This window comes from Seriola aureovittata, chromosome 7 (genome assembly GCF_021018895.1).
Source record: "Seriola aureovittata isolate HTS-2021-v1 ecotype China chromosome 7, ASM2101889v1, whole genome shotgun sequence".
Classification (NCBI taxonomy): domain Eukaryota; kingdom Metazoa; phylum Chordata; class Actinopteri; order Carangiformes; family Carangidae; genus Seriola; species Seriola aureovittata.
In genome coordinates, this window is record NC_079370.1 from 23,586,680 (window position 1) to 23,611,677 (window position 24,998).

At 42.4% G+C, this 24,998-nt stretch overlaps 2 protein-coding genes across 2 annotated transcripts in view; one reads left to right on the plus strand and one right to left on the minus strand.

Annotated features, from left to right (window-relative positions):
• LOC130172123 (proprotein convertase subtilisin/kexin type 4-like) overlaps positions 1 to 5,288 on the minus strand; it is a 177,801-nt gene extending 172,513 nt beyond the window's left edge. Inside the window, exons 1-2 of the mRNA XM_056380558.1 lie at positions 5,015 to 5,288; positions 658 to 833 (exon numbers count right to left, since the gene is read on the minus strand). Coding sequence (XP_056236533.1) covers positions 658 to 828 — 171 coding nt within the window. The 5' untranslated portion in view covers positions 829 to 833; positions 5,015 to 5,288. The remainder of the gene's footprint in view (positions 1 to 657; positions 834 to 5,014) is intronic.
• Positions 5,289 to 5,984: 696 nt separating this feature from the next.
• Positions 5,985 to 24,565, plus strand: mms22l (MMS22-like, DNA repair protein). Its single transcript, XM_056379828.1, has 26 exons — positions 5,985 to 6,102; positions 8,038 to 8,235; positions 8,437 to 8,562; positions 8,755 to 8,807; positions 9,346 to 9,433; positions 9,575 to 9,752; positions 10,081 to 10,174; positions 10,291 to 10,421; positions 10,653 to 10,766; positions 10,861 to 11,037; positions 11,547 to 11,609; positions 11,723 to 11,842; positions 12,266 to 12,501; positions 14,647 to 14,863; positions 15,024 to 15,313; positions 18,908 to 19,089; positions 19,454 to 19,604; positions 20,576 to 20,715; positions 21,178 to 21,320; positions 21,670 to 21,826; positions 21,986 to 22,131; positions 22,240 to 22,451; positions 22,682 to 22,848; positions 23,428 to 23,524; positions 23,693 to 23,860; positions 24,039 to 24,565. Exons 2-26 carry the CDS (start codon positions 8,063 to 8,065, stop codon positions 24,112 to 24,114), a joined length of 3,699 nt encoding a protein of 1,232 aa, XP_056235803.1. The 5' UTR covers positions 5,985 to 6,102; positions 8,038 to 8,062; the 3' UTR covers positions 24,115 to 24,565.
• The last annotated feature ends 433 nt before the right edge of the window (positions 24,566 to 24,998 follow it).

Genomic DNA, 24,998 nt, shown 5'->3' on the forward strand with positions numbered 1-24,998 from the left:
AATCTCTTATACCCTCAAACCCCCTCTTTGAACTCACTCTTACGAAAAAGCAGAACTACTGTATTCCACCTAACCAACACCCGCTCCAAGCCCTTTTTTTTTTTTTTTTTTTTTGTGCAGCCGAGAACATTTTTTTTGAGGGAGCTGACACACTTTCAGACTCAACAACCAAAGTAACCTTTAAAGTATTGATGTGGATAAATCACATCTAGTCTTCTGACAAATGAAAATATTTCAGCATGACAGATTAAAACTCAGGCAAATGGGTGAAGACCCCATCATCTCCAAAGACAATGAGCTAGAGAGTATTCCATATAGAAGAGATTTTTCACAGGTATGAACTAAGGTCAGCTAGACCGAAGTGTCTATATATGTACATATGGGTACATGTATGTCTTTTCATATGTGTGTGTGTGTGTGTCACCCTGTGTGGACGGCCTACTCTGTGTGTCTTTGATCAGATATGAAATATTCAGAAACGCTGCTGTAATTTGATGAAAGTCAGATATCCCTCAAATAGGAAATAGAAGTCAGCACTTTGGCAGCTCTCGAGAAGAAGAAAAAAAAAAAAAGAAGCCCTCAGTAACTAGATTTAGAAAATGTAAATTACAGGCCCATAGGTGGCAGTAATAACAGGGGTTTTAAACATGCACTGACCCGTTGTATGAACTCCAGTCCGTGCTGTTCGGCCAGAGCTCTGGCGGCTCTGATACCTCCGTCCACCTGCACTGCATAGAAGACATTGCGGTTGGTCCCACGATGCCCCTCTGTGGTTACTAGTTTCCTCTGCAGCACACAGCCAATCACCAGCACAAGTGCACTGAACATGGAGCCTTTAGAAAAAAGGATTTAGGGGAAAATGACTGGTTGATGATAAATGGCTGGTTGTCAGATGGTTAAAAATACATTTACAATACTTTTTACAAATGCATAAAATCATCTGTTTTTAGAACACTTTGTCAGTCTTAGATCATATTCCTGCATTTTATAATAATGTCTGTATTTATGATGAATACAAATGTGACCCGAACAAAAGCGAGCCATAAAACTCAGTGGAACAAAGTATGTCAGTAAAGTTGTAACTAAATTATTTTAACTCTCAATTAATCTTCTGACTACTTTCTGAAATAATTCCCAGTTTTGTTTATAAAATGCCAAACAAATAATGAATGAATGAATGAAAAATGAAATGATGAATGAAAACAACAACAGTCCAAAAGATTTTCAGTTTACTATGAGAAAAAAATTCTCACATTTCAGAAGCTGGAACAACATAATGTTTGTTTTCGAATGAATTAATCGACAAATCATTTCAGTTCTACATCTCAGACATTATTTTCCTTTTGTGAACAGACAGGTAAAAGCATTAGTATCCCAGTGGATATTCTCCCTCTCCACTGGTTCTCTATAATGAAGTCTAAAAACTGATATTATAAATATCTATTATAAAAAAACAAACACCTACGATTTTAAATATTGTAACTCCAGCACTCCAAATGCCATCGAACTACACAAATGAGTTTATAGCGTGCGGGATTCAACATCTCAGCAGAGTATTGAACATTGGCAATTGTGAAACAATTTGCCCACAGCCACCTCCTCTGTACTTTTGCATGAAATCCACAGCGGCTGCCACCTACAGCATGTGAACCACCCACCTGTAGCCACAGAGAGTGAAACGTCCAGGAGAAATCTTTCACCCAGTGCGATGAAAGCTAGAACTCTGGCATCGGGGGCCCCAAGCGAGACAACACACTCTCTCCAGTTCCCAACCCACACGTTTAATCTCCTGGCCTTGATGCAAATGCTTCTGAGAGCATAAAAACAGCAGCACACTCACTGTGTGAACTAACTTCCCTCTTTAAGCAAAACAGGAACTTTATCAGTCTGTCTTTATGCCTGCACTTTCCTGTGAACAATGATGGAACAAAAAGTTTGTCACCTCACTCTTCTCAGTAAGAACAACACACTGTGCACTACGGGAAGAATGCAGTATTAAAGCATATTAATTGAATAAACTCCCACTCCTTTCCCCAGATTATGCAACTACCTTTTATTGTTGATGCTTGCAGTTAGTCAGTTTTTTATATACTATACATTAGTTTATATTAGATGTAAAGTAATGTAGAAATTATATAAAAAGGTGTCAAGCAAGCTGTTTCCCCAAGTGTTTATTGCCCATACAAGCATTTAGACCTGTTACTATAAGTCAATTTACTGATTAGTCAATCAACAGAGAATTGATACTATTATTTTAATAATCAATATTATTATGTTTTATGTGAAAATGCTCTAAATCGTCTGGTTCCAGTTTCTCAAATGTAAATATTTGCCGGTTGCCTTGGTTCTATTGGTTGAACAAAACATACAAGTTGAATTAGTATTAATAAATCTTTTACCATTTTCTTATATTTTATGAATAATTGCTTTTATTGTGAAAATAACTAACACATTAATAAATAAAGAAAAAAATCATCAGTTGCCGCCCTAATCAGTTTTAATATGCATCTGTTCTCTGCAGTCTTTGTGTTTCTGGATCTATTTGGGCCTTTTTACTCCGAAAAATAGACGTACAAACATACTGTACAGTAAAACTACGAACTTGAAGATTAAGATCTCTCCCTCTAAATATATAATTCTGTTTGTATGTTTATCTGACTTCTCGTCTAAAGCAAAGTGCCTCCTCCTGCAGCATTTTTCCTCCAAACAACAAACACTGCAGCTGACCACTGTTTAAAGTCTGAAGCATCACTCAGCTCCAATCTCCCAAGCCACTGATTGAAATCAATAACTTCACTTGGGGCTCGAGCCCCAGTCAATCCCACTGAGGTGCAGGGCCGCCAGCGTACACCCCAGCCAGAGAGGAGCGGGCCGCAGGCAGAGACAAAGTAGACAGGGAGAGAGGGATGGAGAAAGAGAGAGCACATGAGACTGGAGTACAGGAGAGCCACATTGAACAGTGTCAGGGCCTCGGGGCCTACTGGGACACTGATAAAGTACCTGGACATTTTTATAGACAAACTACTTATTTCTGTCCTCATATCGCTTGGGAAGACTGATAACTTTATATTCCTCTCAGGCAGAGGAATGAAAAGAGGGGGGCCCTTTCAGGAGTTTAATTGATCAAACTGTAGCCACAAGGGTTTTTTTCTAGAGATAAAGGGGACTAGCACTCTCCCCTGTACAATACAGAGATCTTTTAGAAAGCAGACCCAATGAAAAAAGAGAATGTAACTCATTATGCAAAGTCATTAAAGGCCTCTGACTATACTCTTTAAAGAGGGGGAGTTAATGGTGGAATTGTATCGTACAGGATTTCCAGAGGTCAAACTACCAGTCACAGGATAACATTATTTTACAATGTCCAGATTATTACTCCAGCCAAATTTATAGATAGCTGTTTTGAGGTCAAGCTTAAACCCCATGACACTTTAAGTGTCTAACAACAGTCAAATCTCATTTTATGACTGCTTATGGGGCATTTTGGAATGGCATGGGGGCCTGGTATTTTAGTGAGCATCCACAATAAAATACTATAGAATGGAGATTTCTAATCTCACCACAGCAGGAAATTTGTGTTGTTACACCTGTCACGATAATCATGTCATCAGTAACACAGCAACATACAACAACATACTAGGTGGTACGAATGTTTGACCCTGTTTAACAAAACACAAATCTTTCCTGTGTACAGCAACATTATAAGAGGATGCTCTCTTATAATTCTCTTATAAAACATCCTGCTGGCAATCTAGCCTACATAGAGTTTTTGCAGCTTTTCTAACAACCCAGCCAATGTGTTTTTGTTTGTAACAGCCAGGTTACCATAAGACTGACATATACAGTATGTAATGCTTAAGTATCCTTGAGCAAGGCATGAAACCCCATATGAGCAGCTGTTCTCTACCTGACAATCACCACTGACCTTGTTTGTCGGTCAGCAGTGAGAGGCAAAACAAAAGCTGAAGTTAAAGCCCCTATATACACCTATACACAGGTGTTTTCAGTTATTTGGACAGATCAGACTTCCTCTCATGGCTGCGTGGATGTGTACAGACTGCTTTTAGCTTTGTCACACCTATTGGGTCAGGACAATTAACACCTTTTTGTTTTGAATTTGCATATATGACGTTCAGTGACCTCAATATTTTCACATCAGCCATTTTGAGTTTTTATAGCAGGAAAATAATGGAGACACAAATCTGACAAAAGATAGAAAAATAAGTTAATTAATTAATACTATTAGGTTGGTGCTCAGTGTGCTTAGCTAACACACACACACACACACACAGGGAAATTTGGAATACATAAAGCGAAATGGAAAATATTGCTTGTGTGCCAGGCCCTAGTTTTGTGCCTACTGGTTGACTGGCATTAATTGTATTAGTTACACCTGTGCTTTTTATCCCCCCCACCCCAAGTCAAAATGTCTAATGAGAAAAGGGCCCATCTTCAGCATGGCTCCCCCCAACCTCATCCTGCCTAAAAGCTAATCAGGCAGAAATGGCAGACACCGGTGTGAGCGTGTGTTGCCTTGGCTATTACTTCATTTTACAGTGGGGCAAACTTTCAACAGATGTTGCTTCTGTATTAGTCCATATGTTGGCTGTAATACTCTCTCCTGTCCACACAGTTAGTTTATCAGGAAGCCTCAGAAAGCTGCAAGTAATCCCAACACCAGGTTATTACCTTAACATGAGCTAAGTCCCATTGCAACCATTATAGGCATAAAATCCTTTCATACTTTGGTCATAATAAATAAGGCGGGGTGGATTTGTAAATGCATCCATAGAATGGTCTGAATCAAGTTTCCAGTCATCAAATTAGTAGTCCTGTCTTGAACTGTGGTTCAACAGACATGGAAATCCAACCTGGTCCAGTGCATTAAGCCTGCAAACGAGGCTACATGTGAGGGAGAGGGGAGGGGGGATGAAATCCCACTCCCTCCGTGTACTACAGTGCCCAGAAAGGATTGAATGGGTTTGTAACGTAGGAACAGAAATAATGCATTTACCTTTCTCATCCAGACGATACAGTCTTTACGCAGACGAACTGTCTCGTGTAGGGAGCAGAGCAGGAGGTCGATGCATCGGAAAGAAAAAGAATCTCCCGACGCGTCCATTTTTATTGTCTCCACTGAGTCCTTGTTGTAAAACGTGCAAATTAGAGCATGCAAAACACCGCATCTATCGTGCATCTCCTCACCCGACAAGTCAAACGTGCAGAAATAACGATTTGTAAGTCGACAAAATGAGCTCATCCACGGCGTGTGGCGGAAGGGGGGATTTTGTAAAGATGTGAGAATGCATTAGAATGCAAGAAATGGTGTGATGGCGAGAGGGACTGTTGGGAGAGACAGATCTGCATATGGAAATTAGGGTTAGCGTGGATAAAATTATACTTAAACTGCTGCATTATTTTGTATTCATTTGTGCGGAACCCCTGCAGTGAGACTGAGGGGGACAACAAGTGACTTTGTCACAACCTACAGAGGTGACATGGAACAGGTGCTCACTGCGTTAGCAACAGAGGTGTATGCGAAAAGATGTTTTAAATGTAATTTAGACATGTTAAGCAGTATTCGTCACGTGTGTTTCTACCTATATCTTCGGTTTAAATACATTTCGACTTTTAACTCTTAATGTGTAAATAAAAAGACCAAGTGGACATTTTTAACTGATTAAATTACTTCTATTCTCATGAAGATGAAAATGAGGCTCAGCGTTGTCAATGTGAAACAAAGTAAGTAGAAAACAGTTTTTTGCTCTCATACAAATCTCTGCAGGAGTAAAGATATTCAAAACAGTAGAGACTACTGGACACAAACGATCACTACAAAAACACACTCACACGGAGAAATAATGCGACGAAGGAAGCTCGTTACAGTGAGACCTCTTTCTCTGTGTGGATAGATAGGCAGGGCCCCGCCCACTGTGAAACTTCCGACCAATCATCGGACGCGTGGAAGAGTGTGCGCATGCGTCCTGTGAACGCGCGGGAGAGACCGAAAACCCAAACAACGGCGTGATGACAGCTGTGTAATCTTCATGCGTTGATTTAGATTTACGGAATATAACACCACAGAGGAAGACAAAAGACAAGGTTTGTCGATGTTTCAGTAACATTTGTGTTTCTAGAGGCGATGTTGTGTTTCGTTTCCCTGTTACAAATACCGCTATTTCACTTTACTAACGCCAACTGCATTCAAGATGAGTAGATATTACTAAAATGTTAGCTTAAAAAGCTAATCGCCGTATAAACACGATAACACTACTGGTAGAGAATTACCAAATTAACATGTTATAATTTACTACCATGTCCTTCAAGCTGCATTATAAAGTACAAAAACTTAAGCTAACTATTTGTATTATCTAACGCAGATATTTGAGCTAGCTAGCGTTACTGACTGAAGTTGTGAAGCAAGACATCATTTGTCAGATTTTGAAGGTTAGTTTAAGTGAAAACATCATTTATCCCAGACAGCTGTCAACTGAATAATGACTGTTTGACATAATGAATGCAATTGTCTGACCTGTTATTTGGCATATTGTATTGGAATTTTCTATGTTGTGTAGAAATACTGTACATATACACAGTGGTAATTGTTTGAAATTTGTGATATTGCTTTGAATATACACTCGCCAAGCTCTTTATTAGGAACACTATACAAATACTAGATAAGGCCTCCCTTTGCTATCAAAACAGCCTCAGTCCTTCGCGACATGGATTCCACAAGATGTTGGAAACATTTCTTTGAGATTCTGCTCCATATTAACATGATTGCATCACATCACATTGTTGATGTAAATCTCTCTTTCTTTGACATCCCAAAGGTGGTGTATTCAAATCTGGTGACCAGAGAGCTCACTGAAGTACACTGAACTCATTGTCATGTTTATGAAACCAGTTTGAGACTTATGTTCTGTAACATGGTGTAGCCATTAGAAGACGGTAAATTCTGGCCATAAAGGGAGGCACATGGTCAGCAACAATGCTCAGACAAACTGTGGCATTCAAGCAATGATTGATGGTATTAATGGGCCCAAAGTGTGCCAAGAAAATATTCCCCACACCATCACACTACCACCAGCAGCCTGGACTGTTGACACGAGGCAGGCAAGGCTCGAATTCTGACCCGACCATCTGTAAGACTCATCAGGCCTGGTTATGTTTTTCCAGTCTTCAACTATCCAGTGTTGGTGTCCACTGCAGCCTCAGATTTCTGTACATGACTGACAGGAGTGGAACCCAACGTGGTCTTCTGCTGTTGTAACCCACCTCAGGTTCAACATGTACTGCATTCTGAGATGCTTTTCTGCTCACCACAGTTGTAAAAAGTGGTTACTGTAGCCTTTCTGTCAACTCAAACGAGTCTGACCATTCTCCTCTAACCTCTCATTAACAAGGCATTTCTGTCTGCAGAACTGCCTGGATGTTTTTTTTATTTATTGCACCCTCTTAGTAAACTCTAAGGACTGTTGTGCATGAAAAGCCCCAGAGATCAGCAGTTTCAGAGAGACTCAGATGAGTCCGTCTGGCACCAACAGTCATTTTCCCCATTCTGACATTTGGGGTGAACATTCACTTAAGCTCAATACTTGCACATGCACGATTTTATGAATTGTTCTACTGCCGCATGATTGGCTGATTTGATAACTGCATGAATAAGCAGGCGTACAGGTGAGAGGTGTTTCTGTTATTTAGCCAAACCTCACTGATGTAAATGGAGTAGAAAAATCATAGAAACAACTGTCCCTATAACACAACACAATACACAATACATTCAACAGAACCACAAACTGCAGCCTCCAAAATGACAATAAAGTTGAATCATCACCTCTCTAAACAGTTTCAACACAAACTGAATGTTATAACATTAATGATGGTAGGATTTATTACAGGACTGTTGTATTACTCTTCATTATAATACCTGGGTGTACCTAATAACCTGCAAATGAATGTACACCTGTTTTATGTCACTTCTGATTTGTGTAACAGTCTTGTGATGTCTCAGCACAGTGTTTTTTGTCATCAAAGGTGATACCGAATCTGCACTGACAACATGGCAGATGACTTCAGCCAATCCCTCACCCCACCAGTTTCCCCCTTTGCAGCAGACAGCCTATGTGAGCTCACTCCAGCCCAGCCGCCTTGTTTCTGCTGTTCTGAAACAAAGAACGACCCCACTGGAGCACTCTCCGCAGAAGGATACACTGCGAGAGGCTCATTGAAACGGTATAGACACTGTCAATTCACCGTAATCACAAAAAAAAAAAACATATTGCCCCACTTGGAGGTCACCACTGCAGTTTGTGATACTTTGAGTAGCACAAATGAAATTTACCTCCATTGTAATTGGGTGGCAGCAGATGTCTCAGCAGCAGAACAATTCTAGTAAATAAAGTCATAACTAATGTAAATGCATCTTTTCTATAGGCTGCTGTTGCATCTTGACCCAGCCCCTGCAGAGTATGAGACGGACACAGTGGAGATTTTTGGCTTCCCCTGGGTAACAGAGACAGTACTGGTAGAATCTATAAAGGTGCTCTTTGGCCTGTTCAGGTAAGCCAAGATGTAAAACAGATTTGAGTCTGTTTTTAAAGTAAGAACATTTTTTAAAGTGAATGTATGTTGCTGTCACCACCCTACTTTGAAGGTCCTCAAGAGCTTAGTGAGCTAATTTGTGTTTAAAAAACTGTCCACTATGGTTCAGACACATGTCTGTGGACTTATATGCGCTTTGTTATATTTCAGACAAAAGGTTTACAGGTTGGAGACTTTGGTGCAGTCCAGCTCACATGACTTTGGTAAGCTTTTATATATTTGTATGTAATTTGTTGTTCAGATAATAATCAGGGTATTAGTTTTCATATCAGAATTTCACACACAGTAGGCCATTATTTACCCACATAAACAGACATCTTATGTGTTGGAGAATACCACGTGCAAAAAGTGAATTTCACTAAACATTATGCTCTCTTGGACATTTGAAAATCAGCTCCAAATTATGAACCCTTCATCGTTTTGGGGACTGGGAGGTCAGGGTTCAAATTCCAGTTGGAGCATCTCTCCAGTAAACTGAGATTTTTCATATTTTTTTCAAATGTTGACCTGATGTATCATCACCAGATAATACTCAGCATTTAAACGTTTGAATGTGGTTTCTACTTCGTATATATGTTTATCTGGTTGACTGAAAAAGTGAGTAAGTAATGCTGTTTCAGTGAGTGAGTTAAGATTACCATTGAGAATTCTAGTGTTTGAGTCATGTCTGATATCTGGTACAGTTCGCTTGTTTTACATATGAATTATGATTCTGCCCATAACATCTGTAATGTGTTTTAGGTCAAGCAGGTAACCTCCACTATGAAGCAGAAGACCTCAGACAACAGTGTGTTTCATTTCTTCAATTTGTCAAAGTCTCCTTACACAGGTAATTCTTTGTATTTAATGTTAACACTATTACCACTAATTAAAATGTTTTTTACTACACATTAAAATATTGTGCATTCAGTTGCTTTTACTGCATTTGTTTGATTATTTGACCATGCATGTCTTTTTATTATCTGTTCAGATATCTGGAACCTTCCAGTTCACTGGATGCATGTCCATCCCATCCCTATGAGGAACTGGAGGCTCAGCTCCCCTCTGCTCTTCTGGAGGAGCTGTTTGGCATCACTCTCCTCATAGGACGTCTCAAAGACCTTCCTACCAATGTTCAAAGTGCCTTCACTATACAGAACCAGGGAAAGGTATGACTGAATATTGATTAATTTGCATAGATCTTGGTCTAGTGTAGTCACTCACCGACTCTACTAGGTGAATGTATGTAAAGCATGTGTTACATAAGCGTCAGGTTGTTCTGTAAACGACATAGAGCTTGGAAACACATACAACACAAGAGCAAATGGCATGACTGTGATTAAGCTTTACAGAGCAAAGGAAATAATATAATAACTGTTTTGAGGAATGACTCATATGGCCAGAGTTCTTTTTCATAGCCCTTAATCCAGAATTCCCACCACCCCGATGATTTCTCTGCTGTTGACATTGAACTTGGTACTTTGCATTCCTCCACAGATTTTTCCTCCGTCTTGGCATCTGTTACACCTTCATCTCGACATCCACTGGTCAGTCTTAGAGATCCTTCACCTACTTGGTCATAAGATGCAAGGTATGTGTCAGGTCCGTGCACCAGAATACTCTAGACAGCATGTGGCTTGTGTGTAGTATAGTTAGTCATTATCACGGGAACAGGCTTTTTGTAATTTAACCTGTTCGTGTCTCCAGGCCAGGTGGTGTACGCCCACCAGTTTGTGAACCTGACAGGAGAGAACCTGACTGATGCCAGTCTGTTTGAAGAACACCTGTGCAATCTGCTGTGTGACCTTACTGGTCTGGCCATAGGCAAATACAGCAAGGTGGGTGGCTGGCAACAAATCATTACATCTTACTGTTGAGATGCATCAGTGGTATTTCTGATTATTTATAACTGAAAGTATAACTGTCATTCTGATGTAATTTCAACATTTAATACCTAATAGAAACTGGATGGAAACTGCATATATCAATCATTATGTGACAAATATATAGAGTAAAATAGAGCTTCATGTGGGAGCTTACTGTGTGAAATGGACCCTTTTGATTTCTAGGTAAGGCCTACAGAGGCTCTGAGCAGCCATCACTTCCTTTGCTCCTGCACCAAAGAGCTGTGGGTCCTGCTCATGCACCTTCTGGAATACAGGAATAAAGTGTTGCACACACAGGTAATGGAAATACACACACGTTCACATTGACACACTAAAATTCAACTCTGTCCATACTACATTAACCAACTTGTGTTTCTCATTATCTGTCTAGTCTTTTTGGAGCTACATGAACTTGTTGCTGAGGCCTCTGGTTTCAGGGAAGCCTGCAGCAGAACAGTTCAGTGGCCTCCCCACTCACTGTAAAGACCCTCTGGGATTCACATGGTGGTTGGTCACACATTTAGCAATGTTAGGCCAGTACAGTCGTAACGGCTTGATCCAGAATGAGGTAAGAGACTTAGAATCACTATATTGTTACCTGCAGATGTTACAATGCACAAAACCTGGGCAATATAAGACTATATCACAGGTTGACCACTGTGGAGCATTGAGAGATATGTTTTTGACAAGGAAGTGTGGGAATGAATTGTCAAGAATAAGGGAATCGGAAAGTAGTTTTAAATATTTGAATATGCACTTGATTAACTAAAGCACATGCACTTGCAATTTTAGACGTATAAACTGAAGTTTGTCTTTCAAATTACTATTATCCATTCCATCAAAAATATTGTTTTATTTTTAGTCAAACCATTAGAAGAAACTTTTATCCATGATGTAATAGTACATGTTTATTTCATGTTATTCATCCAGGTTGTGCAAGACTAAATTGAATTCTCCACTTGACAGAAGTTGTATTTTTGAAGACATTTTCACCACTCGTCAAACATTTTGCCCACATTTATGCTTTAATTACAGTATGATTAATAACTATTGATACATGTTCATCTGCACCCACAGAAACATCTGGGCGATAACTGGGCTTTTTTGCAAGAGTTGCTCAAGTTAACTTGCAATCCCAAGGTCAGCACTGCTTCCAGTTAAGCTAACCTTTCAGATTAATTATTGTTTTATACATTTTTAGTGGTTGTATACTAAATTAAACACCATGTGTCTGTTTGTGCTTTTAATAACAGGGAGGTCTAGCAGAGGAGCAGGTTAGGATGCATGTCCACTGCTGTTTCAGTCTCTGTCTGCTGTGGGAACCAAGCACCAGTGCCGTCTCTGCTCTCTGGGACTACTACAGCAAGAATCTGGTGAGTATAAGCCTCTAGAGGAAACAAGGACATGAAATGCTGTGGTCATTTGATTGTGTAAAACAAACGGTTGCACAAACTTGATACCTTGATAACTGATTTTAAGCACATAGCTACAGATCAGATCAGATTAAACCGCCCAGCACTTTTTGCAATGATACAGTCTTTAGTGTTCTGCTTTTGTTTTGTTGCTGTCATTCCAATAGCTTTACTTTTTGTAAGGAAGTAAGGGGTTAGGCTTATCTCTGATCTTTTAGATTGTTATCATGAGTTGCATCATATTTGTTGCTGTTTTTATTTAGGACACACTTATAATTCTTTTTCATGTTATTAAAACGGTTACTGAAATTAGTCATGCACATTTATCTTTAGGTTATTAACCAGGACTGTACAGTTACATTATCTTCTTTCCCTCCTCTCCAGAGCGCCTCATTCACTGTGCCCTGGCTCGGGATGTCTGGCCTGGGCACTTTGTGTAAGACGCCCCTGGCCCTGTTGGAGCAGGCCCGCAGCTGCTGCTCCCCCTCTCCCCTCCATTCTCCAGGACACACCCAGCTGTACCGCTCAGCCAACTCCTTCCACATCTTCCTTCGAGTGTTGGCCCTGTGCCTTGCCCAGGACAGGGCTGGTGGAGTCCCACAGAGACAGATCAAAGGAAGGTAAGGATGGAGCTAAGTCTGCAAGGCTTTGTAGTTCTCACTTCACATTCACTTCCACCATGAAAAGTAAGTCCCATGACCAGCCAGTCAACTCGACACCATATAGGTTTTTGGAGAGAAAACTAAGAGTGGAGGCTGTGAGAAATGATTACTAATCAGGACTAGGCTTTGTAGGATTCCTTTTTCCCCTTGATCTTCTAATGTGTGATGTGTTTGAATTTGTGTGTGTGTGTGTGTGTGTGTGTCTAGGTGCATACTTGCATGAATACACAAACAACATGTGTGTTTGCACACTATCATGCTTTTCAGTCTTGTTTGTGTGGGTGCCAGGTGCACCGCAGTCTCCCAGTGCATCTTTGATATTTACTCAGGCCCCCCAGTGGAGCAGGTGTCTCAGGAGTCAACCACCTGCTCTTCAGCACAGAGCAGAGCCAAGGAGCCTCCTACTGATGCACACACACACTGTGCACCTGCTCCCCAGAGTAGTGACATGGTTTCAGAGTGTGTGAGGCCGTTGGATGGAGTAAGAGTGTGTGTCTTTGTGATGGAAAGTAAGAATAAAGACAGGAAAGATCACAAGCTGATGTGTACATCAGAACTGAACACTGGACCATCCTATATCCCAGGCCCCGGCTAGGCGCCAGAGAGTGGCAGCCGTAGATAAATCTGCCTAATGACTTCCCTCTGTCTGGAATGTGCTCAGTAGCACTGCAGACATGAGGGCTAATTAGCTAACGAGCGTGGCGGTTAATTCGCCTTAACGAAGCCGTGTTGGTTTCCAACACGGATAGAGAGGGGAGCTTGGGTGGTGGAGAGTGGAGGGGGTGTGGGTGGTAGGCAGTCTGGCAACAGCCAAGCTGGGCTGGGACAGGTCCAGGTTCCCCCCTCCACCCCCCTCCACCAAAACTATCACCACTGCCTCCTCCCCCCCCGGAGGCGTGAGGCGTGCCGACTGTATCGCTACAACGTTTCGGCAGCGTTCCCACTCCTGGCCGGGCGCTGCGGGACACCCGCGACGACCGCATTAATGGGATCGACTGTGAGCATGTTGATCTCCAACGCAGGGAGTTAGGAGCATCTGCTCGCCTCCGGAAAAAAAAGCTGTCCAGAATAAACAAACAGACAGACAGGTTGGGAGAACACAGAAAATCCCCACTTCTGCCTCCCAGTGCGCTGCTTATATCCCTGTTACATATTACCCATTCATCTATTTAAATCTCCCTCCCCTCACACTCTGACTGCATGCTTGGCCACCTTCTCCTTTTATAGTCCTCTGTGGGTGTAACTAAGCTGATTTCGGTGTTAACCTGGTCTTTCTCAATTCCTCTCTCGTTTTTCTCCACGCCTTTATATCACTCATACTTCTTACAGTGAGTTTGTCTTGGGATGCTCACTGTTTGTGTTTTGACCCAAACAGCAGCTTTGCTCACCTGTGTGGGCTGCATCTGTGTTTGGGAGGTGGGATGGAAAAGGGGGGGGAGTGGGGGCTCCAGCCTTCTGTGTTTTCCTGCCAGGCGAGCAAGCAGCAAGTTGAATGTGTGGCAATGCATGTGTGTGTTTGGTTTTATTGATCTCTCTCTGGTGTTGCAGTAAATTGGTTTGGCTGTAGAGAGAGGGACCAAGCGCCTACTGCTGTGTGTCTGAGTGTCTCTGACATTTAACATGATCTTTAAAGGCATTTCTCCACAGTGCCCGCAGGATCTAACAGCATGCTGGGTGGTTCTCTATTCTTCCTCTCTCTCTCGCTTTTTCTTTCTCTCACACACACACACACACACACACACACACACGCACACTGGACACACATTGGCTGGGCAGCCCAGCCTCTCCCCTGGAGCTGAGAGGGTGATGGAGGCAGGTGGTGGGGTGCATGGTGGGAGTAGAAAGTTCAGTTAGTCAGTATTTAAAGTCAGGGGTTTCAGAAGAACAAATCACCTCCGTCGAGTTGGTCAACGGAAGTAAAGAAATACATTGAAATGTGATTTTTAAAATGATTCAACCTTTTTCTTGCTTCAGATTATGTGATACTGTAAACAGCAGACACTGTAATCTGTCCCTGATCTATTCTGCCTTTAGCTAACCATCTCATGTGCCACATTTTAAAACATTTGTTTCTTCTTCCTTCCATTTTCTCCATAATTACAGGATTTACTCCAAGTTCTCCTCAAAGAAGATGCAGGAGCTGTCGGAGGCAGGCCTCAATAACTTCCTGCTGCTGTTTCTGGTGGTGGCCCGCCAGGTAGAGCTGGAGGATGTGGCCAGCAGGGCCTGTGAATTGCTAGGCTTCCTTCCCTCTAACTGCCCCCCTGGGCACCGCACCCTGGTCTGGAGAGGACAGCTTTCACTGCTTCTGTTGTTCCAAGTAGGTTTGTTAATCAAAATAATTTTCACAAAATATATATGCTGGTTTTTGAAATTAATCTTGAAGTGTATTGTTACAAGTTTCGCATACAACAAAGGCTTTTTTGTGATGTACAAATTCCACTTGTTCACATTTTTTGACATTATATGAATTGTTCAAGGAGCGGGGTCTGGACGTTGGTGCCCAGGCCAGCTGGCTGGCTTCCTCCTTTAATGAGACAGCCAAAGAGTTCTACAATAAGACCACAGAGGTCTCTCGCAGACTTGCCCTCTGGGGGCCACTTGGCTCCTATCTGGATGGTGTGTCAGAGGTGTTTGAGACGAGCGCCAGTCTCAGCCTATCAGAGGAAAAGCTACTAAACGAGGGGTTCGATTGGTTGCTGCCTGCCTGCCGCCAGTCAGAGCTGAATTCTGCCCTGGGCTTTCTGCAGATTGTCCTCGCCCAGCTCAGGTGAGACAGCTGGTTTAAATACTCATCAGCTCCCAAGTATCTCATACTTGTCTTCAGTTCTTAAATTCTTTTCTTTCACTGATAGCTGTTCCATCATAGATAGTAGACAAATGTTTTCTGGCCAAGGCCAAGCTAAGCTTTCATTAAAATCTGATAAGTGGCCACAGCAGAGGAGAGTGATTTCTTCCGCTCGTCCCAACCCAGTTCAGAGTCCACTCACTTCTCATACTGACAATAGGTGGATTGTGCTGTCAGCAGGAATGAGTGTCTGTAAAGACCTTATGTTGCGTTGAGGCCCTTGTTAGTCTCAGGAGGCCTAGTGGCCTCCGGGTCACCCTCACCAGGTGCTGCCAGAGCCCTGAGTAGAGTTACAGGCCCAGGAGACCCTCCATGGACCCTCCTGTGGTCATAGGGACAGCGGTATGCTGTGGGCCTTTTATCAGAGACTATGGTCAGCAGGGCGTCAGGACGGGTTCAGCTGTAGGACACAGGTGTTCGTTACACGAACGACCCCAGCAGAGGGTCAGAGAGCTGCAGCTGAAACAGTGTCTGTTTATGTGGGGAAGCAGAGGCAGGAACAGAGGTGACAGTAGATAGAAGTCAGATGAGACTGTAAGTTTATGAAGTGAGAAATTATGTGTGATCATTTAGTGCACAGTAGATACAACATACAGTTAAATCTGATGTTGAAGCGCTGAGTTTCACCTTGTTTGCCAGCCTTCAGTTTTACAACAACCCTTTGCTTTCCAATGAACCATATTAATAGCAAGTAGTACACTGTAACCTAAAGACAAACCACATATACAAGAGAGAAAGCACAAGCATTAAGGGAATCACCCTCCAAATCCAGAAATGCAAAAAATACATTAAGGGAAACACACTAAAGAACAGAAAACTCCTATACTGATAGTGCTCTGGTGACACCAGGGTGAGTTAAGGGGTCTATTTGGATAAGCAGTGATGCACAGATACTTTTCCCTGCCCATCAGATATTGTGTTCATAATCTAACCTAATTTGCTCCATCATTTTCATATGTGTTGCTACTATATTCAGTAAGTTGGGGCTGGGCAGATATGACACTGAGAAAGAAAACTGATACAGTGAACTTGTGGACCAGAAAACCAAAAAAAAATAAAGAATGAGCAGAAAGACAAAAAAAGCTCCATAATACCGAGGAGAGCTGTAAAGTCGAGTGATAATTATCTAAGTTCATCACTGTCACACCATGACACATTTCACATTATAGATCATCCATTGTGAAATGAAAATACTGAGTAGACTAGCTTTAAATTGAACACTTGGTAAAGATGTATACAAATCTCAGCAAGTTTTCAATGCCACATGAAGCACTTGACATTTTTCAATACTGCTACTTATAGACCTGCTATCAAAGTGTTGAAGATCAGCTCTACCAAGTACATATCCCTGGTTTTGCTGCATTTCTACATATGCATGTTATTTCTTAAATTGTTTTTACGCCCCTATGTATACATTGTGTTTGTGCTGAGTGTTAATAAGTACTAAAGCTGTTACTGCCACCACCACTTATATACTTACATACTTAAACTACTTACAAAAGGTTAATAAATAAGCTGAAACACTAGAATAAGGACATTGTAAAGTTAAGTGTTACCAAGCCCTCACACTTTTTCATGTAGGTGTATGATTGCTTCAATTCTCCAGTGTATACATTCCACCCTCTCCACCCTGCACACACAAACCTACACAACTGCCCACACACAGAAATTGAAACACTAACCCAAGTGTGCTCCTCTTATTTCAATGCCGGGCTCCCGTAACACGCTATCTGGTTAGCTCTGCTAATTCCCAAACTTCCCATCTCAGATCTTGGGGTTGGAGGGCACACATTTGCACATTAATGGCCAAGGAGAGAGAAGAAGAGAACTCCCAGAGGCCCTCTGTGTTATTGCCCGGACCACACTGACCCATTTAACCAAATAAAAAATACCATGCTCTCGCTTTCCAATCCGTCCCGCCAAATTAAACATAATTCTTCGGCCTGGCAATTCTCGGTATCTCTTTGTGATTAATGCCTTTTCTGTGACACAATTAATGGGTAATTATGTAGCCTGGCAAATTTAGCCTGTGCATCATTATGTCTATTAAGAGCCGTGTGGAATCTGCACACATTAAGAGAATTATTCTGCCAATGGCTGAGGCAGTGGAGGGTCCGAACATTCACTCTTGATAGCCATCGCCATGGTGCTGAGGCAAGAAGCCAGTCCCAGGCATAATTCCTCAGTTTGATTCCTTCCCATGACCCTCTACTGTGGGAGGGTGTGGGTGGAACTGGTTGATGAGGTGAGCTGGCATTGAGACACCCTGTTGGATCTGTTTTTGGTCCAAACAATTAATCCCCATCTCCTTGGCTTGATAAAATACAAGCCTTCCTGTGAAGTGTTTTCCTTTGTGAGCGTTAAGACATTTTACTGGATGTTGAGCCTTCATTTTCAAAGTCAAGGACACATACTGTTGGGTCTGTTATGAGACATTTTGGTAGAGGTGCATGGATAATTTCAAAGAGAGAGGAAAGTTTAACTTGTGGCTGGATATTTGTTTGATGCAACCCTATCTGTCTGTCATTATTAGGATGCTATATTTTTATTTCATGTGTCTGTATGTTGGATGCAGCTGGGAGAAGGGGTTAAATGGGGTCCCTAATGGTGTGTTGGTGTTGAGAGTGTGTGTGTGTGTTTGTGTGTACACATTGTAAGAAGCTGCAGTGAGGAGGATTAAGTGGGGTCTCTGACGATGTCTTGTACAATGAGGGTTGATGGGTGTGAAAGGCCCATTCCGCAGTAGTAACGAGGCTAATGAATTCAGACTCTAATCGATTGTCTCAGCTCTCTCTGGATTAGATGCAACCTTGCTGGAAGGGAAGGCACCGTTGAGGTGTGTGTGTATGTGTGTGTACCATAGTAGCAGACTAGAGTGAGGATGGGATTGAAGGGGGGTTTGCTAGTTCCTCTATTCTTTCCTCCTCTCCCAACACACCTCAAATCCCGCATCCCCACACCCCCATCCGGGCGAATGAGGGGGACAGGAGGATCATCTCCAGTCTAAATGAGATTACAGCTCCTTCAGCTGCTTATCTGGGCTAATGCCAGCCACTGTGGGGCTGCTGTAGCGTCTGGGGCCAGGGCCAGGGATGAGCCAGAAGAGCCAAAGTATAGTCTGTGTACATGGGATCAGCATTAGGCTCCACTCTATGGCTATAATATCCTCCTCTCCTTCCCCACCTCCACTTCCATCCAGTGCTGCTCCACACTGCAGCGCACCGCCGCACCAGTAATCCCCCAGGAGAGAAGAGAGGGAAAACACATGAAGAAGTAGTGAAAGAGAGAAACAGGGAAGCAAAAGGATTTGAGAAAGTAGAGGGTGGAGCTGGGGGGTGTGAGTTGTACACAAGAGGGAGCACTATGTTTGGATTTTGCATCGGTTAGATTTGTTTATCTGCTTTCTTTGTGTGTGTGTGTGTGTGTGTGTGTGTGTGTGTGTGTGTGTGTGTGTGTGTGTGTGTGTGTGTGTGTGTGTGTGTGTGTGTGTGTGTGTGTGTGTGTCTCTCCTTCCAGACGGGTCCATCAGCGCAGTGTCCAGTCAGCACCCACCTTGGCTTGGGCTCCTGCTACCACCAGTGTGGTGAAAGAGCGCCACCTAGCGGTAGCAGCAGCACTCTGGGCACACTTCTTCCCCTTCCTGCGCAGCCTACGCCTCTCACAGACACCTCCAGCACAGCTGGCAGATGCTGCTGCAGGTCAGTAACACCAAGTGGGAGGAAAAAAGACACTGTGAGAGGGAAGAGGAGGCTGGAGAAAGAAAGGGTGGAGGAGAGCATGAAGAGTTTTGGACAAGAGTTCAACTAAAAGGGATTTGTGTCAGCTTATGCTGATTTTGAGGCGTGAGAATGAGAATTCAAACGGCAGTTTGACAGAGAGACGACCATTAGTAATTAGGTAGCAGGATAAGGTGATTTAAGGTATGTTAAGATTCAGAAAACATGGGAAAGAAAAGTGTCTAGACAGATAAGTCAGGGTACATGCTTTGTATCCTTCACTTTCATCAAGCAAGTATCAACTTTCCAGTAATTAAAAAAAATGAATTAATTTCATCTTCCTCAGGATTCACCCTGCTAGCATTTGATCTGCCCAGCTCTGCCCCCCAGGACCTTCAGCCCAACCCAGTCCAGTCCATCATGCAGTGCTTTGGCTGGGACGACATGGTTCATCCACTTCTGGTGACTCGCTACCTTCCCCATCTGCTCCAGAACAGGTACAGTTACACTTTCGGCTCTGCCCCTTGTGGCTACACGTCAATCAACAAAGCATTTTAACACATCACCCTCGTTTTAGAATATATGATTGGATGATGCTCTCCTCTGTTCCTGTCAGATATCAAGCTCCCTCATAATACACAGCACTTGACACAATAGTTTTTGTCCTATAGCTATATTGGGAGGTATACAATTAATAAATTAGACAGTAAGTGTCCTTGTTATTATAAAAATAGGTTTTAATGAAGAAATTGCAGCCATGCCCCTAAACACAATACAGAATGTAGTGCATCTTTAAAATTACACTCAAGGGCACCAAACAACTTGACTGTTTCAACCTCTGAGGTCTTCTTCGACTGTGCCAAGTGATATTAAGGTGCTACACCTGAATATAAAGGCAGAACAAGGACACTGCTTGTATTTATTGTGTAGAAGTCCCAGCCTGCCAAGCCTCCTTTCTCCACAGTTCGAGCTGTTACCAATATGTTATTTATACAATGAAGTAATGGTCAATTCATTCACGTGAGAATTTAATTAAATTAGCACACCTAAGATAGAAATGTCCCCCTCCCCCTATCCTTCTAGACTCATCATTAAAACTGTGAGTCAACTCAGAAGAAATCTGAGGGGAGAGGCATTTATGTGTTTTAGAGACAAGTGGGTTTCAGTGTTTATGTATTTTTGAGACTCAGCATAGAAGAAAAATCTGACTACAGCACAATGAGGCATTAAGTGTGAATTTAAACATTGACATTAATGTGTGCTCACAGTATATGGTTCATGTTATCCCCCTTCTTTTCATTCACATCCTTAACCTCCTTCTGTGTGAACATTGTGTTTTTCTTTGTTTATCATGAACTTGCCACTCACATATTGAATATTTGATATTTCTACATATGTTTATCAACAGTTCACACCAGTAAACCCACTAGTTGTTTGTATAACTACATGTTACATTTGTCTTTTCCAGTGAGCTGGTGTCCTCGCTGAGCAGTGATGCTGGTGTCGTTGCATCGGGTTCAGCACAAAGCCTGTCAGTCAGGGCCTGGTTCAGGTGTGTTCTGCAGCAGCACCTGCACAAGAACCCAGATGGGTCTGACAGCAGAACAGGTAATACAACTGAATATTATCCTAAAATGTGAAACGGTAAATATTTTAGCTGTATTTGTACATTTTATGGCTATACCTCTGAACCAAACTAGAGCATTTGTACCTTGATGATTTTTTGAGCTATAAAAACACTGACAAACCTAGAGAGAATGACATTTTAGGTGGTAAACACAACAATCCAGTGTATAGTCACCCCTCTATCCCAGGACCCAAACTAAGTTAAAGTCACAGTATAATCAATATCTGGCATCGCTGCTTTTTATTCAAAGTGTTTTAGACACATGGTTGTTCTCTATGTGCAAATCCTTAACATGCATGACCACAACTCTGATCTGAGTTAAACCTATTCTTCAAATTTTCAAAATTTCTATGCTTGTATAGTAAATGCTTAGTTTTACCTATGAAGTGATATAAAACACATCATTATTTGAGTAGACAGTGCTTGTGCCTGCGTTCCTCCAGGTCGTGCTGTGGAGGAGCAGTTGTGTGAGCTGACCCGGCTTGTGCTGAGGCTTCCTGAAGTGGACAGTCTTCTGCAGAGAGCTGGCCTCCAGCCCACAGCCAGCAGGCTCGAGTCCACTTCAGCCCTGGAGATGTTTATCAAGGTAACACATGCTCACAGCTGACATATATATTGTGCACTTTTAAATTTTACACTAAGCAATGGATTTACAGGGACAAGAAAATACTCGGGCTGTGGGAGACATTTCCAGCTACACCTTAGCTGATAACAGGCCTTTATGTTCTTGGGATGTACCATGCGCCATTTGTGTATATAAGACATAATGGACTCAGCATATCTAAAATTCATCCCTGTGCCTTTACATAAGTGTGCACTATATGTGACGTATGCTTAACATATCATGTCATATCTGGTCTCTGCTGCAGCAACCTGCATAAACATACAAATGTTACCATGAATTTCTCTTCTTATCTGCTTTCCCATGGTGTCAGGCTGTTGGCTGTGTGTACAGTGGACTGCAGGTTTTGTCAGAGCGTTCAGTCATGGTGACAAGAGCCCTGGACTATATTGGAGACATCCTGAAACACATTAAACCCTCTCTGGTCAGCAAGAACCAGGAGGGAGTGCAGCTGGCCTACTGGGCTGTTGGTAAGTGTAAAGCCCATAAACCTCAAACGCAATTTACAATACACAATACACTCTTCTGGAGCTCTTTGTTTTTACAATGTATTCTATGTTACAGACTGTAAAGAATTATTACACTTGTGTGTGTCTCTCTATGGTTGACTCTTGTTCTGCGTGATCCAGGCTGCATAGTGAAGCACTGGAGCCCCCTGCTGGCCACATCCAAAGCCCAGCAGCTGCTGTTCCGTATCGTGGATGGGCTGCTGCTTCCCCACCACCTCACACAGCAGGATAAAGCTCTCAGGGACAGCCTGCCACTGTATCTGCAGGTTAGACATATACTGTACACCAACCCTCACCAAAACCCTTTCATCACTCATCTGTCTGTAATTTGTTTGGATGTTTCTCTTCTGACACTTTAATTTGTTCACCTGCAGGGTTTGTCAGTGGCTTCCAGCGTGTCTCAGTCTCAGGGTGCCCACCTGAAGCAGCAGCTCCGCTCTGTTACCCGCAGATATCTGGACCATTTCCTTCCCAGCTCACCTTCTATGGGCGTCATCGCCAACCACCCAGTGCTTCTGGGTGCCTGCGAGGCCAACTCAAGCACCCAGGGGGTAGCGCTCAGGAGGACCATCCTGGAGGTGCTTTGGTATGTCTCTAGAACTGGAGTGTGGTTTGCCTCATTTCACCCACAGCCACATGGATTTCACATCCAGATTGTATTTTAATATGACTCCTGTCCAGCAAATCAATGTAGTGACTAAAATCAGCCAACCAGGATGTGTGTAAATCAAACAGACAAATGTCCACCTTTATTTATTTACTTGCTGCAATTTTAATCTTATAAGTTATTAGAAAAGCCCCTCTCTGATTTTACAGCGAGAGCTTCCTACAGTTCAAAGGTTATGCCCCTCCACCTCGCCTGGCGTCAGTCCTGATGTTCCTGTTGGAGCTTCTGAGACGAAACAGTGACTCTGACCCCGCCCTCCTCACTTTGCCCCTCCCCTCTCTGCTGCGCTGTGTGATGCTGGTCAACGAACCACAAGGTAACGGATGTTATGCATACAGACACACAACAATCTGAACATTTTAAAGTGTAGTTTTCCTGTCTTGTGTGTGAGTGCCCTCTAAATTTTGATATAGAAGGCATCCTGTGGGAGTCATTGTTTACCAGTGAAAGAAACAAATTAATGCTTTGGAAAAGTTTAACTAACTTTGGATTATCTGCATAACCACAGTCACTAGAGCAACCTCTTTCTTCACTCATGTGCAGCAAAAAAGATGTACCATGGTGCCACCCCAATTTTTAGGGGGAGGATCTACATGCCCTGATACTCAAATCAATAGTTCCAACCAATCCTGACAGGCATAATGTTGTAGTGAAGGGCCATGTTTTTGTTTTTTTCTCAAAGTTCTTTTGCACTTTTTCAAACTTTCCTTCAATATTAACTCAATAAATCATGCTACTTATATTTGAGATGGTTTCAAACATTAACATGAATACTTACAGTTTTCATCAGTGCTCACTGACACAAGTTATACAGAAAGAAATGTGATAATTGAGTTTGTGTTAATAATAATGACTAAGGGGCTGTGTAATGATAATGTATTTGTTTTCTGTGCAGTAAGGAAGACGAGCACAGATGCTTTACAGCTTGTGGTGGAGCGATGTGCTGCTGCATCTATAGAGGGACCATGTGAGCAGATAATCACTGTCCTACGGTAACTGACAATAATGTCTAACAATAAATATCTGCACCTGTATGTGTTGTTGTTCACAGGAAACAGACCCTGATCCAGGCACTGCAAGCACAGAGAAAAACTATCTTACATTCAGGCCTATTCTATCCGTCATGGTTCTCACTGTTTGTGTCATTCTGATGCTCCTAGATCATTTGTGGAGGAGAATGAGGGAGTCTACGACAGGCAGGTGTACGGCGTACTGGAGACTGTGGCTGTTTTAGATCCCTCTGTGGTCCAGGCTCTCATTCCCAACCTTTCTGTCAGTCTGAGAAACACTGAGCACAAGAGAGGACTGGGCAAGAACATCGCCTTAAGGTAAGAAAGTGCATGAATCATATCCTGGAGGCCACGTAGACAGTAATCATTGCTTTAAACTATTTTTAAGTCGTCTAGACAATAAACCTTTTTCTGTACTGAACTAGAAATATTCTGTAGTTGTATTCTTTACTGAATGAGTCCATTAATGTGGCTGCTCCATCTCTCCGTGTAACAGGAGTGCATATAGGAAGTTGCTGTGCCTCCTCGGGGAGAGTGGGCAGGCTGAGCTCACCAGTTTGGAAGTGGACTGAAAAGTTAAAAAAAAAAAAAGAAGGACCAGCTCCAGGACCCAGCACCAGCTCCAAGAATCATTTCTTAGTCATACCAACCTTCCTCTTTGCTATATTTCCTGATTTGGTCGTCAGAGTGCATTACACTGTTACAGACGAGGGTGTCTTACAGAATCTGAGGGTTTTGTGCATTTCATTACTGTGATAATTAAAACCTATACTACTGGTTTAGTATACTGGAAAGAACAGCAAGCATACATGCAGCTGTGATGTTTCAAGAGGCCTCATCAATTACTTACTGAACTTTGATGTTCTTACTGCATGAGCCGAATGTGTTCCAATCATGGACTACAAGCCTAATATCACCAGACTGTATATAATGTACATTTTGTAAAGAATGTGTAGTTCTGCATTTGGATAGATGTATTAATAATGAAATAAAATGTGACAGTAAATACGAATGCGTTCATACTAGTCAATATACCTTTTCATCTCAGTTCTATAGTAAGAAAAATGAGCAATGTGAGCATTGAAGTGAGAACAGACTATTTGTGCTTATTCCATAAGGTGCTGGATCTGTTTCTACTCACTTGGCACTCAGAATTACAGATTTGATGACAGTCGTGGGCGAGCCCAAAGAGTTCAGTGGCAAAAAAAGAAAAAGTACAGGAGAGTACTGTTTGTTCCAATTCTCTTTCTCGCCTTTCCAAGTCGCAGCAATCTCATGCAATCCGGCTTTAGTTTGCACCTAATCACATGAAGTCTCACTCCTGTCTCCCACAATCACCAAGTCCCATTTTCTGTCATTGCTAGTCATTTTCCAGCCTCATCAAACTGCAATGCATCCCTTCATCTGAGCAGCTGTCTGCTCTACTACGTTCCTTCTCTCCAACAGTATCAGAGGT

Bases quoted from the DNA above. Each gene is read 5' to 3' on its own strand.
- mms22l (XM_056379828.1), top strand. From the start codon at position 8,063: ATGGCAGATGACTTCAGCCAATCCCTCACCCCACCAGTTTCCCCCTTT. The intron at 20,716-21,177 runs GTAATACAACTG...GCGTTCCTCCAG, and splicing joins TGGGTCTGACAGCAGAACAG to GTCGTGCTGTGGAGGAGCAG. The intron at 23,861-24,038 runs GTAAGAAAGTGC...TCCGTGTAACAG, and splicing joins GGCAAGAACATCGCCTTAAG to GAGTGCATATAGGAAGTTGC.